The sequence below is a fragment of the Eptesicus fuscus genome, chromosome 2 (assembly GCF_027574615.1).
Source record: "Eptesicus fuscus isolate TK198812 chromosome 2, DD_ASM_mEF_20220401, whole genome shotgun sequence".
Lineage (NCBI taxonomy): Eukaryota > Metazoa > Chordata > Mammalia > Chiroptera > Vespertilionidae > Eptesicus > Eptesicus fuscus.
Genome location: NC_072474.1, coordinates 115,149,120 through 115,163,809, shown reverse-complemented (window position 1 = coordinate 115,163,809; position 14,690 = coordinate 115,149,120). Strand labels below are relative to the sequence as shown.

Genomic DNA, 14,690 nt, shown 5'->3' with positions numbered 1-14,690 from the left:
TCGCTTCCCTCATCAAATTCCTTTTAGGTAAGAGGCCGGGGGAGGGACATTCGCTGAGGCTGAGGCCAGGAGAGGGGCCGGCAGGGACGCAGGGACCCGGGACACCGGGCTCAGGTCCCCTGCGAGGTCCCCACGGAGCCGTCTGCCCGGCGAATGGAGGGCCGGGCAGCGCCTCCTGGGCTGGGCGCTCACGATGTCACCATCTCCCCCAAACCCTCAGGCTCAGGCGGAGCCGGGGCGAGCGCTGGGCACACACGCGCGTCTGCAGAGACGTTTTGTGGAATCTTAATCCACCGCAGCCAGCGAGGGCGGACCGGACAGCCGTGCCTTCTCTGTCCTCTGCCTCCGTCTTCTCCCCGGAGAGACGGCCCCGCACCCCCAAACACAGCCCCCGGCTTTGGACGCACTTTGTAGAAAGCAAGTTCCCGCCTCCCGCCAGCCGCCTGCCGGCTCGGAGGAGCCGGGACGTCTCTTTGGGTCTCGCCCAGCCCAGGAGGGACTGGAGTGGCTCCGGCAGGTGTCGCGATCGGGAGGGGCCTGGGTGTCAGGGCAGCGGGAGTGACCGGGGAGTTTCACCCCCTCCCAGACCAGCTCCTCCGGTCGGCCTGCCGCGGGCCCAGGAGGAAGCCTCGGGAAGGAGGGAGCAGGCCCTCCCACGGGCTGCCTATTAACGTCACCCACGTCCGCGGAGAAGGGGAGGTGTGTGCCTTGCCCACAGCCAGACCGGCCGGGCCCGAGGGCTGCACAGCCAGCGGCCACTCCCCAGGAGCCAGGGGGGGGCACCCGGCATCGCGGACGGGGCGCGCGGCTGGAGCGGGCGGCTGTCGGCTGTGGGTGATTTGGGTTTGACAGAATGTGGACTGTGGACGGACGGACGGACGGAGGCAGCAGGGAGGGCCACACGCAGCCCTTGGAATCCTGCCCCACGTGGGGCTCTGCCTGCACCTGCCCACGCACCCCCCAGCCCAGCCCACGGGGGCCAAGGTCAGGGAAGGGGGGGGCTGTCCCTCCCTCCTGCTGATCCCACACCCACAGGGAGAAACAGCGCCCTGCCGCTCGCAGGAGGGGCGCCCACTTCCAGGAGCGGCGGGCAGGGAGCCGGGGCGCGGGCCTCCACGCGGACGGCAGTGCGGCTGGACACGCAGGGCCGGGGCCGTCGGCAGGGGAGCCGATGTGCGGGGACGGGACCTCCCGGGCCTCCCTGCACGTCCCTCACCCAGCCCCCCTCCTGGGACCCTCCTGGGAGGCATTCCTGCCCCCACAGGGCGTGGGCCAGCCTGGAGGAGGGGCTGCCACAGTGCCCCCGCCATCCGGGCCCGCTGCTGGGCTCCCCGAGCCTCAGCTCCCCGCCTTGTCAGAGGCTGCGTCTCCCAGCCGGGTCAGCTGCGTCGGCCCTGGTCTACAGCCAAGAGGCAGGGCTCCGGGCCACGCTGGGAGACAGAGCGGGCCGCAGGGCCACCTGGGCGCAGGCCAGGATCCCCCGCTACAGACAGAGCTCGCCAGTCCTCTCGGCTCTGCATGCTCCGCTGCCAGAGGGTTTTCTGAGGGGAGATGCGGTTACTACCCCATTGTTCAGAAGAGGAGCCAGAGGCGGGGTCACACCCACTCACCAGCTCACACTAGTTGACACCTGCTCACACCCACTCACACGGCTCACGCCAGCTCACACCAGCTCACACTAGATTATACCTGCTCACACCGCTCACACCTGCTCACACCCACTCACACGGCTCACGCCAGCTCACAGCAGCTCACACTAGTTTATACCTGCTCACACCACTCACACCTGCTCACACCCACTCACACGGCTCACACCTGCTCACACGGCTCACACCTGCTCACACCGGCCAGCTGGGCCGAGGGCGCACATCTCCGCCCAGCCTTCTTCAGGGACTTCCCTCTGAGAGGCTGAGTGGGCGGCGCTGGGGGACTTCACACCAGGGACATGGGCCGGCAGAGCCAGGTGGGTGCGTGGTTTTGTTGTTGCTGCTGGAGTACCAGTTGTTGAACACTTCCCAGCACAACACAGTCCCCAAGCTCCAGAACTCAACAGCGGGGGAAGCCTGATGCCCCTGAGCTGACGGTGGGGCGGCGGGGGCCTCCCTGGCACTGACTCTGCCAACAGCATGCCAGGCGCGGGGCGAGCGTGGGCGCTGGCCCGTCCGCACCCTGAGCAGCTCCCAGCCCAGCCGAAGAAAAGGCCCGTCTCTCTGCTTCCAGCTCCCTGCTGGACCGCCCGTGTGCCAGGCACTGAACCAGGCACGGGTCCCAAGGGCCAACCACATGGGCACGGAGGCTGCCGCCCAGTGGGGCAGGCGGACCAGCCCTGGGAAGAAACAGCACCAACGTGTGAATGAAAATGTCACTAAAACGATGTCACCACAATAATGCGTTTAAATCCTGAGCGATTACGATAAACGCGGCGACGAGAAGCCACGGGAAGTAACTGCATCTCGAGGGAGGGGACCTGAGGCAGGCCGCGGGGTGCGGGCTGAGGACGCGGCATTAGACAGACCGGAGCCTGGTGTGTGTGGGGGGGGTGGGGGGTGTCAGGAGGGGATGAGCAGGAGCAAAGGCTGGGGGTGCAGGGGCAGGGGAGGGGCGTGCTGCAGGGAGGGGTGCGAGGGCGCAGCGTGGCTGAGAGGCGAGGGCACTGCCCGGGGAACCCCGTGGGGCACAGGGGCTTCACAAATGGGAGTGTGGAACCAGCCCCGAGGCCCGGCCTCCCGGACACTCAGCCTCCGCGCTGTCCGGTGCTGTCCGCTGGCCCCACAGCCCCTCAGGAGTGGCCTGTGCGGGAGGCCTGGTGCGTCTGTGCAGCGGGGATGGCGTGCAGCTGCCTTTTGTGCTGCGGCTGCCGTTGGCTTTGGGTGGATGGGGGATGGATGGAAGGATGTGTGGGTGGATGGTGGATGGTGGGTAGATAGATGGTGGATGGTGGATGGTGGGTAGATGGTGGATGGATGGGTGAAAATGAATGTGGGGGTGGGGGGAGAGATGGATGGGGGATGGATGGGTGGACTGATGGGGGGTGGGGGTGGGGATGCATGAATGGACAGATGGATGGAGGATGGGTGGAATTGATGTGTGGGTGGTGGGTGGATGGTGGATGGTGGACGGATGGGTGAAAATGAATGGGGGATGGGTGGAGAGATGGATGAGGATGGATGGGGGAGTGAGGGAGTGGGGGGTGGGGATGCATGAATGGACAGATGAGTGGAGGACAAAGGAAAGGGGGCGGGAGGGAAGGGATGTGGCGGGAAGGTCAGCAGGCAGAGAAGAGAGTGCGAGGCCTGGAAGGATCCTCAGAGCAGGGGATGGAGGAAGGACAGGAACTGGAGGCCAGACCGAGGGAGCAGAGGCTGGGGGCCGGGACCCTGAGGGGTTTCCTCCCACTTCCCGGGACTTCCCAGCCTCCAAGACCTTGTCCCAGCGCAATTTACAGCACCTCCCCGCCGGGTCCTGACCTCAGCCATCGGCTGTTTTAAACTGAATTCCTTATTACATAGACTCGAACCCTGAAAGCATTTGAGCCGGCACCTCTCTCACTCCCTCTCTGCTCTGAGTCCTATTTAAATCAAACGCGGGTCTCCATGGCGATGCTAAAGCAAACAGAGGCGCTGGCGCTGAGCACGCAGCCGGAGAACAGCCCACGGGACATTTCAAGGTCACGGACTGAGGAGGGAAGCGGACCTCTGACCCCCACCGAGCCGGCCTTTTACACACCCTGCGCGTCTGCGTCTGGCTCAGGGCGCAGGTGAGGCCCGAGGGTCGCCAGGCGGGGAGCTGTGGAGCCAGAGCGGAAACCAGGACCCATCACCAGGTGCAGAGCCGCAGGGCACGGAATCTCTCCTTTCCACCTGAGGCCCGGCTGTGAGCACCTGGCACTGTCCGCACCGCTGCCCCGACCGCAGCGCACCCGCCGGTGAAACTCCGCACAGGACCCGGGAGCTGGGGGGACGCCCGCCTGACGTCACCACCTCTGCAGAGGAGGCCCCTGCGTGGCTGTGGCTCCTGAGGCTCCATTCATAACACCGGCCGCTGAAGTTCCACATGTTAGGAAAGAGAGGGCCCGGCCGGCGTGGCCCAGGGGCTGAGCGCCGACCTGTGAACCAGGAGGTCATGGTTTGATTCCCGGTCAGGGCACAGGCCCAGGATGCAGGCTCGATCCCCAGGGTGGGGCATGCAAGAGGCAGCCGATCCATGATTCTCTCTCATCATTGATCTTTCTCTCTCTCCCTCTCTGAAATAAACAAAAATATATTTTTTTTAAAAATGAAATAACATTGAACTACACTCTCACCCACGTGGGTGCAGACATTTAAGTCTGGAGATTCCGAGACCTGGAGCAGGACTCACCGCAGACAGACTGGTGGCCGGAGAGAAAGGGGAGCCGGGGACACGCTGGACACCCCCGAGCCCTGACAGGAGAGCAGAGCCTGGGAGGAGGCCGCAGGCTCCCGCCGCGGAGGAGGCGAGGTCAGCCGGCGGAGGCCGCACACGGACGAATCACCGCACACATGACGGGAGGGGAATCTGCTTCAAAGGGCAGCTGTCCATTTCTACGACATACCGGACAGCAGGACATACTGACTGTGGACAGACACACACGTGTATTTAACACATAAGCACGCTTGGGAGTGACCTACACCAGTGGTCGGCAAACTCCTTAGCCAACAGAGCCAAATACCAACAGGACAACGACTGAAATTCCTTCTGAGAGCCACATTTTTTAAACTTAAACTTCTTCTAACGCCACTTCTTCAAAATAGACTCGCCCAGGCCGTGGTATTCTGTGGAAGAGCCACACTCCAGGGGCCAAAGAGCCGCATGTGGCTCGCGAGCCGCAGTTTGCCGACCACGGGCCTACACCAACTTCAGGGCAGGGTGACTCCTGGGCAGGCGCTGGCGGGGGAGCAGGGGTGGGAGGGGGGAGGAGGGGTCAGACTTGGTGCCGCTGTGTTTCTTTAAGAGGCGGAGCTCCCAAAAGGGAGAGAAATTCACATCCCTACAGCCCGGCAGCGGGCGGGCGGGGCTGTTCATTCTACCCAGGGCAGCATTACCCCCAGGCTCCACCCACCGGCCCCAACTAATCCCATGACCCCACAGTCACTGGCGGCGGGGGGGGGGGGGGGGGGGGGGGGACGCTTCGATTACCTGCTGGGCACTGTGCTCCCTGGTGCGAGGTCACAGTCCCAGGCCAGCGCCCACTTCCTCTCCGGCTCAGGCTGCTCCCGGGCCGCCCGCCGGCTCATCTCACAGCATCGGGCCAGCTCTGCGCTCCTGGCCCCCACCCCGCCCCCCAGGCTGGCCGCCACCCCCAGGGCCTGAAACGGCCGACGTGGCGAGGGCATCCCCAGCAGAGACCAAGGCCGTGTTCCACTTGGAAACACTTCCCCGGGTCCCCAGGGAGAGTGGGGCCGAGAGAGAGCGGTCACCAGAGGAAGTGTGACGAGTAATAACACGGGCAGCGCGTCCGCACCGGGCCCGGGAGCCAGGGGTGCGGGTGAGAGCCACGCCGCAGCCCGTCTGGCCCTGAGGTTACTGCGAGAGCGGTCAGGCCCCGCAGCCGGAGGCGGGCGCTGCCCCAGGCCAGGCCTGCTTTCCTCCTGAAACGCAAGGCGGTCCGCAAGGGCCACCATAGATCTGCTCCCGCACGCGGCGCTGTCAGACTCCCCGGGGCTCAGCCAGGGACCGGGAGAAGGCGAGCGACGCGCCTGCATTTTTTGGCGGCAGCAGAGCTACGCATTCGGATGAGCCGGCGCCAGGGGCCGGAACAAGGTGGTAAGAAAGGGGTAATGCGGGCGTTCTCCGTGTCAGGGGAAGAAGAACAGACACTGCGCTGGGTCTGACGACACAGGCCTGGCAGCAGCAAGAAGGTAAGACGGCCCTGGCCGGGCGGCTCAGGCGGGCGGAGCATCGTCCGTGCACCAAAGGTTGTGGGTTCGATTCCTCGTCAGGGCGAGTACGGGATGCAAACTGTCGATACTGATGTTCCTCTCTCTCTCTCTCTCCCTTCCTCTCTCTAAAAATCAATAAAAACATGTCCTCGAGTGCGGATTGGGGGGGGGAGATAAAATAAACGAAGAGTCATTGCACCCAGCGGGTGGGTGGCGGGGAACTTTCTGGAAATGAGTGATGCTCCTGCCAGCATTGCTCATAAAGGAGAGGAAGCGTCTGCGCGTAGAGACGTGGTGAGAGAGGAACATGGGAAATTAGAATCTGTTGGTTTGCTCGGCGAAAAGCTAAATTTAGACGGTGCGCTGTTCCAGGGACGTGTCATCTGCTCTCTCCCTCGGTCCTCACAGCCTCCCACGCGGGGGTGTTTATCCCCCTCACGGGCAAGGAGACTGAGGCTCTCGGGGGAGAAGGAGCCCCGCTAGGGTCAGGGTCAGGGTCAGGGTCAGGGTCAGGGTCAGGCTCCCCCAGCCTGCTTCTGACGAATCCTGAGCCCGAAGCCCATCAACAAGGAGGAGTCCAGGTCCCCAGGCCACGCGGCTGGCCCAGGCCAGTCCCCACCCCCGCCCCCCCAGCTCCCACGAGGACCCGCAGCCAAGTCTGACCACACCCAACTCCGTCCGGGCAGGACAGGTCACACCGGGAAGGACCGTGCGCCATTCCGACAACGTTCCAGGTCCGCTCATTTCCCGCCTCGCTGCGCGGAGGAGCGGCCGGACCCGGCCTTCTGGATGTCTCGGCCCTTCCGACGCCGGCGCAGGAGTGGGGAGAACAAGGGGCTCAGGAGCCACTCAGGGGAGGCAGGACTCCAGGGTCTCTGTCCACTCTGCAGCCAGGGGGACCCATCCTCGGACCACCCCCCTCCCAGAGGGCCCCCGTGCCCGGCCGGCGGGGCTCAGTGGTTGAACATGGACCTATGAACCAGGAGGTCACGGTTGTATTCCCAGTCAGGGCACAGGCCCGGGTTGTGGGCTGGATCCCCAGTGCGGGGCGTGCAGGAGGCGGCCGGTCCATGACTCTCTCTCATCATTGATGTTTCTATCGCTCCCTCTCCCTTCCTCTCTGAAATCCATAAAAAAAAAACACCTATTTTTTTAAAAAGAGGGGCCCCTCCCCAGGCGCCCCCCGACACCGAGCCTGGACCACAACCTCACAGAGCGGCCAGGAGAACAGAACGCGCTGGAACCGGGGCGCTCACACCGTGTCCACTCCCGTCCCAACAACGAACCGCTGACCCACCCCCGCAGGGGCCACCCGAGAGCCTCCCTCCGGCCTCTGCTGGCGGGCGAGCTGCTTCGAGGCTCAACGAAAACCAGCCAGGACAGACAGCCATTCCTGACCCAGCAGAGCGGCCCGGCTCCGGGCGGATTTCAACACCTTCCCGGCACCAGGCGGCCCCGCAGGAACCTGCGCGTCGTGAGCCCTGGCAACGGCCGAGCCAGAGCCGAAACCCACCGGCCCACGGGGCTGGCCCAGCCCGGCGTCCGGCCGGCGGCTGCGGTGTCGTGAACGGATGTCAAATGGAAGGAGCAGTGAGTTATTCCTCGGGCAACACATCGTGGGAACCAAGATGGCTCCGTGAGGAGGGGGAGCAGCGTGGCCCGCGGAGAACACAGTCCCTGCCCGGGGGGCCGGTGAAGCCACAGCGGCCGGGGTGCCCGCCGCCCCTCCGGCCCCTCGGGGAGCCGGTGTAAACTGAGGGTGCTGACCTCCCGGCGCGTCCCCTCGGCCGCCTCACTGGAAGCGTCGAAGGCCGCCTAGCGCTCGGACCATAGTCACGTTTCACCACAAAGACCTCCGCGGCCCGGGTCTCCGTTTGCCAGGCCTTTCGGCTGAGCCTGGGGGAAAGGGAGCCGCCGACAATGAGGCCGTCGGCGGGTGGCGGGACCCCAGGAGCTGCGCCCGGAGCTCGGAGCCCAGGGAGCGGTACCGACCTGGGCTCCCACGGCGAACCTGCCTCCGGAGGGCGAGGCGGAGACGCAGGAAGCACCGAGACGGCGGCGCAGTTCTGAGCTGCCTGTCCCGCCCACCGGCCACGCGCCTCCTCTGCTCCCAGCCCCTCCCATTCGCCTTTTCCAGCGGAAGACAGGCCGCCAGGCCGCCCACACGCAGGGCTGCACCCCTCGGAGACGCCAGGAGAAAGGACCCCTCGGGCTGACTTACCGCCACAGAGAGCTTTCCAGCACCTTCTCTGCGTCCGCGTGGTAGTACTTGGTCAGGATCAAGATCACCTGTGGTGGCAACAGGAAGAGGCAGAAATCAGTGGGTGTCCAGGTTCCCAGGGAAGGATGCAATGCCCCCCCCCGCCCAGGCTGGGGTCTCGGGTATCGGCTGCCCCCCCTCAGCCGGCATCCCCAGGCTCGGCCGCCTGCACACGGGGCACTGACCCCTCGCTCCTGCCCTTCGAATGACATCCCGGTCCTATGAGGTCGCCCAGTAGCTTCCACTCAGCAGGAACAACTCACACCCAGCCCTGGACAATCTCCAGCTGAGGTCAAAGGGCCCGCTGAGGTCAAAGGGCCCGCCACGGCGGTGGTCCCAGGGGGAGTACAGGACGCACCTGCCAGGCTTCCGAAGCTGGGGCTCTGCCCCTGGCACCTTGGAGAACCCGGACACCAGCCGGCTGCTGCTGCAGGGGTGCCCCCCAGCCCAGCGCAGGCCCCGCAGGGGCGTCAGGACTCTCCCCGGAACGGCCGGTGCTGAGGGCAGAGCCCAGACAGCCAGGCAGCCAGATGGCTGGGGCCAGGCCAAAGGTCACCACAGTGCGCACACATACACACACATGTGCACACGCACACAGCACACAGAGTGCACACAGAGCACACACATACACATGCACACAGAGAGCACACACATACACATGCATGGGCATGCACACACAGAGCACACCCACAGAGCACACAAATACACATGCACACATGCACATGTAGCATACACGCATACACATGCACGCACATAGAGCACATACACATGTGTGCACGCACGCGCAGCACACACCCAAAAAGCACATGCGCGCGCACACACATGCACACACAGTGCACACACAGTGCATATGCAGAGCGCATGCACATGTGGTACACACATGACACGCATGTGCACACATGCAACACACACACACTCTTCATTGTTGCTAAAACCATTCCCCCCACCCTGGGCCCTACCCAACAGCCGTTGTCACGGCAGGGCTGTGCAAAAAGCGCGGCTGTTTATAAGAATGAAAACATGTGTGTTCGAGAGCATCTGAGTTCTTCAAAACAAACACCCGAGCAGCGAGGACAGGAGGACTCGCCTGGGGGCAGGGGGGGGCACAGCCGCTGCATTTCCCTGTCCGTCAAATCTCCTTTCACTCGCTGCCCCCATGGCCCCTCCTAACACTCCGGTTGCCATGGGAACCCGAGAGTTACGGTGGGAGCACCCCTGGTCCCCAGAGCAGCCCTCAGCCTGGCTAATGTGGGGTCACCACCCCGCCACCCCGCTTGGCTCCGTCCCGGGAGCAGACAGGTCTCTGCTCGGCGTGGCTGCCCCGCGTGCTGGTGAAGAGAGCGGAGCTGTGAGGGGGGAGGGCACCGAGGGGACGGGAGCGTGTCGGGGCAGCGATGATTAAAAACCACGCTCAGTGCGCGGGCCCTCCCGCTGGGAGCAAAGCGGTTCCCTCGGCCGCCCCGCAGCCGCGAGGCCTCACCGCGTGCTCTGAAGACGGAGGCCGAGGGCGGGCCGACGTGGGAGACAAGAGCCTTTTAACCTATTGATGCCCACTCGGCAGCCCCGCCGCGCCAGGGGGCTTCGAGGAGCCAGTGACCGCTGGAAGGGACCCCAGGTCCATCAGGAGTGAAACCCTCAACCCGTCCTGGTCAGGCACCGCCTCAGGCGCCCTCTGCTGGCCCACCGGGGCCCGGGGCTCCTCCCTCACTTGGCACCGACTTCTGCCCAAAGGGCCTAACTCTGCCACCGCCGGTCACCGAGCGGGACCGTGCCCCTCCCGCTCCCGCTGGCGCTGCATGGCAGTCCCCTCTTGGCCCCCTCCCTTCTAAGCTCCGGCCATTCCAGGCCCCACAAAGCTGCTCCTCACCTGGGACCCCGCCCCCAACCCCTCCCCCCTACTTCCTACTCAACTCTCAGACCTCAGTCTACCTGACGCCGCCTCCAGGAAGCCTCCCAGACCCCGCCCCTGGGTTCAGGGTCCCTCCCTCCCCAGGCCCTGTCCCCTCCCCCACAGCTCACAGAGCCCTTCGCCAGCGGATAAGGAGCCCGTCGGGCAGGGACTGGCCTCGGTTTATGTCCCGAGCTGCATCCCTGGGCCTGAGGCAACGAAGCCAGGCAGCGGAGACGGCGCCAGGCTCCCATCCCGTCACCCTCTTCCTGGAGGGGGCGCGCCCTCTCTCCACTCAGGACAGAGTGGCACCACCTTCACCCACCGAGCTGATGAGCGTTTGGGGACCGGGGGCCTGCCTGCCCCAGGCAGAGACTAGGAGCTGCCCAACTGGGCCAGCGCCGGGGAGCCCTGGCAGTGCCCCGACTCCACAGCGGGTGGCCGGAGGGGCTCCTCTGCGCTGGGCTTGGACTCAGACCTTCGAGCTCCATGCGCCCCAGTTTCCCGGTCTCCCTCCGTGCGGGGCAGGAGGGACGCCACACAGAATCGAGGCTTGGCCCCGGGCACCCTTCTCGCTCTGGCATCGCCTCTTCACCTGCGGCCCTGGAGGAGGGGGCTGCCGTCCCCGGGCGGCCGGGAGGATGGCGTGTGCCAGCATGTGTGAGCGCCTGCCTGGCACCGAGGAGGGCGCGACCAATAGCGGCCCCTCCCCTCCATACCTCAGCCCATGGCTGCGTGCACAGGCTCTGAGCCACTGAGGCCCAGATGGCATCCCTCAGCGCCCACAGGGCCACGCCCCCTCGGCTGGCAGCCCCCCTTCAGGAGAAGTGCGCTTCCCGCGTGAGCAGACTCCCTCCCCGCGCTGCAGCCTCCACAGGAGCCCCGTGGCCGGGCCCCCGAGCTGCCACCCCTCCGACAGACCCCAGCGCCGGCCGCCCCCCACTCCCCGGCCCAGCACCGGACATGCGCCCCGACGGCTTTCCTCGGCCTTGGGGGTCCCCGGCTGCGGTGGGGCTGCGGGGCTGGAGGCAGCACCCTCCCGCCGCCCGCCGGGAGCCCAGCTCTCCCATTTGCTTCCCCATTCCCATGCAGATGGCGGCGTGGCCGTCTGACCCTGTCCTCCAAGAGCCGTCGGGCAGCCAACAGGCTCCGTGAGAACGACTGACGGACGCGGCCTCGAGGCCGCCGCGCACCCGGGCTAGGGGGACCCCACCGCACATCTGCCGCCGCACGTGACCACCTGGTCATCCTGTCATGGGCTGACTCATGTGCCCCAAAAAGGTGAGCGGTCCTGACCCCAGGGCCTGGGCCTTGTTTAAAACTAGGGAAATCGAAGCGAGTTCATTCCACGATCCAGTGACTGGTGTCCTTACCAACGGGAGGGAGGACAGCGTGGAGACCGGGACAAGATGGCACCCACAGCCGCCGAAGCCGCCGGAGCTGGGGGACAGGCCTGGGGCAGCCTCGCCCTCTCGGCCTCAGAGGGAACCAGGCTGCCACGGTGAACTTGGACTTGTGGCTGCAGACCTGGAGGTGATCCGTGTCTGTGGTTTAACCGCTCTGCTTGTGATGATCCACCAGGGCGGCCCCAGGACACGGACACCGGCACGCGCCCATCTTCCGGATGAGGTCACTGAGGCTCAGCCTGCTGGGGTGACACAGCTGGGAACTGGCAGGCCGGGGTCCCCCCGGGGCTCCACCAGCAGGCGCCCTGTACACTGCCCCCGCGCCCATGCGCTCTGAGCTGGCCGGACTCCGAAGAGGGTGGGAGGCTCCCCAGAGCACCCCACTTACTCCCTCCCCAGGTCCGACCACAGGAAATTCTGGGGCCCCGCCCTGGGCTGAGACAGGAACAGCCCAGCCCCTCCATCAGGCGCCTCTCAGAGGCACGAAACCCGGTGTTTAAAAACAGAGAGTGAGCGCCGAGCTCCGCGAGGCCCACCAATCCGGGCAGCCCGCAGAAGCCCCCGAGGGGGCGCCGGGGGCCTGTGGGAGCGGCGCGTTCACAGCGAGTCTGTTCGGGGAGAGCGTGGCTTTAACAGGCGGGTGAGGGCGGGCTTTCCACCCCGGCTGGCCCGGGAAACAGCATTCACTCTCCCTGTCTCATAGCCTGACCGCATTCTAATTCGCCCCCGCGCCTCTTTAATGGTCACCGCAGTCAGTTACTAATGAAGTGGCAGGTCCTTCCCCTGGGGAAGCGGGCCTCATCGGAGCTGGTTACGGCAGTGACGGTGATGGATCAACTGATGTGGTCCCTGCCACACGACAGGCAGCATACGAAGTGCCCGGCACCTCCTGGAATGGCTGATCCCGGTTCTAAACCAGAACCCACCCGCCCGGGCTCCAGGGCCCTCCCCGCCCCGCCCGTCTGCAGCCACAGAGCCATATGCTCGTGTCTCCCAAGAACTCCTCTTTGGAAATGAGGCTGTCACATCGGCACGGAGGAGCTGGGGACAAAGACGAGGCCGGTGAAGAGAGAGGGAGGCTGTGGGGAGGCCGAGGTCAGGCCACAGCAGCCCTGAGCCACGGCCCTGGGCCAGACCGGCCAGCCGGCACCCCGAAGGCCAGTCTCGGGCCTGCCGGGAGAGCAGGGGCCTGGGGGTCACACGCTGGCTCGGGAAGAGGCCTGGGGGGCCACTGAGCTCAGGGTCACACAGACCGGTTCCTCGTCCCCTGAGCGCCGGAGAAAAGGACGGGAAGTCCTGTCCCTGTGTCTGGACCCACCCCCTTAGCCATTTGGGGTGCAAGCTGACTTCCGGGGGCCGGAGGCCTCGGGGCTTTGCGGGGCCACTCTCTCCATAAGAACATTAACGATGGTATCTTAGGGTTGCATTGGTAGAGAGAAGAATGTATTTCTATTATATATCAAATCTTTCCTTGACCTAGAAATTTATTTTTCTTCCAATCTTAAAGGAAATTAAAACATTTTTGTGGGTCCCTAAATGCCTTGTGGGCCCTGGCGTGGAGCCTGTGTCTGCCGGAGCCACGGACCCCGCCGCCCCCGCCACTCCCCACCGTCCCCCACTCTGGATGGGCCTGCGGTCAGCCCCCCACACCCTCTGGCACCTGGCTCTCCAATGCAGGTGGTCGGGACGCCTCCCTGCCCCAGCGCAGTGGCTTTGACACTGTCCTGTAGGGGGCGCTGCTGCGAAGCTCAGGGTCACACAGGCCCAGCAGTGCAATCTCCTGCCCTTTTCAGGGTTTGCAGGCCAGTCTCTGGGCCAGTAAGCCCTTCCCGTTCCCTGGGGGGGGAGCAGAAAATCAGCTCCACACTCTTGGGGTCCTGACCGGTGTGGGCCTCTCAGGAGGCGCCTGGTCTCGGGGCCTCGCTGGGCCGTGAAGCCTGGGGACAGCCGGGAGCTGCCACACGGGACCTCTGTGCAGGCGGTAACGTCGCCCAAAGGCAGGTGAGGGGGACGGCGCTGCCCTCCCCGGGTGTGTCCACGCCCAGACCCCGCCCTGGCAGTGAGGTCCTGAGGACCACGACCCCGCCACGCCCCACTCAGCTCCTGTCCTGGATCCGCCCAGCTGCCGAATCCCGCACCTTAGAAAACCCCAGCTTCCCCGAAGGCAGAAACCCCGCCCAGCTTCCTCCCGGCAGTGAGCCAGGAATCCAGGGACGGGGAGCTCACTCCCTCACAAACGTGACTCCCACGGCGGGAAACGCGGGTGAGACTGTGGAGAGCAGCCAGCAGCTCCAGCTTCTGAGCAAAACCAGGCTGAGAGCAAGGCCCGCCCGGAGGAGGCCAATCGGTAAAGCCCCGGCGCCGTGGGCTCGGGAGAGCCAGCACGCGGGGAGCGGCCCTCCTCACCGAGCGGGCTTGGGGGAGGCTCCCGCGGAGCCCGAACCCCTGGCCGGAGTGGCGTGTGCCTCTGAGCACAGGGACCGCGGCCTCGTGGGCCCTCACCTGGGCTTTCGGACACACGGGCAGCCATGACCCTGGCGGCCACGAGATCGTGACCCCGAGGGAGCCTGTCCCCTTGACACCTGCAGAGACGGCCTCCCGGGCCCTCTGGTGCTCACACGGCTCTGGAAGTGGCCTCGCCTGAGAAATACGCGGCGTGGGACCTGTGACGGCAGACGTCTGCGACCCCCCCCCCCCCCAACCCCATCCCTCCCCGGCGGGGCTGGGCAGCAGGAGGGCAGAATGCAGCCACAGACCGGGAGGGGGACCGGGCCCAGAGCGGCAACGGCCACAGCCGTGCCGGGAAAGTCTTGAGCACTGGCAGAAGGCGTTTTTGGAATGACATCTGGCGGAGTCCGCGGCTGTACTCCGCGTCCCCTAAGCGCCGCGGCCTGAAGGAACGCGGTCTCTGCCGAGGTCTCTGCGTGAACCCCGCAGACAAGGAGGCCCGCTTCCAGAGAGCCCCTGGCCGCTGCAGGAACGGGTTCTGCCCTGCTGGGAGCCGGCGCGGCACGCTGCCACCTCTCCAGCCGTGGGCGTCCCGCCCGTCAAGGGGACCCCACAGCACCCGCCTCCCGTGGCGAGAAGGCGGCTTAGTGGGGCGACTAATACCCGTGCTTCTCATTCCCGCGTCACTGCCGTCGCAGCCTCCCAGCCAGCGGGCCGTTGAGCTTGCATACCCCATGTGACGGGGAGCTCCCCACCTGCCACAGCCCCTCCGCAGGTTTGGCTGAGCC

General features: G+C 65.7%; 1 protein-coding gene across 1 annotated transcript in view; it reads right to left on the bottom strand.

Moving 5' to 3' along the window:
• Positions 1-14,690, bottom strand: part of SORCS2 (sortilin related VPS10 domain containing receptor 2) — a 218,823-nt gene that overhangs the window by 113,728 nt on the left and 90,405 nt on the right. Inside the window, exon 2 of the mRNA XM_054708320.1 lies at positions 8,122-8,189. Coding sequence (XP_054564295.1) covers positions 8,122-8,189 — 68 coding nt within the window. The remainder of the gene's footprint in view (positions 1-8,121; positions 8,190-14,690) is intronic.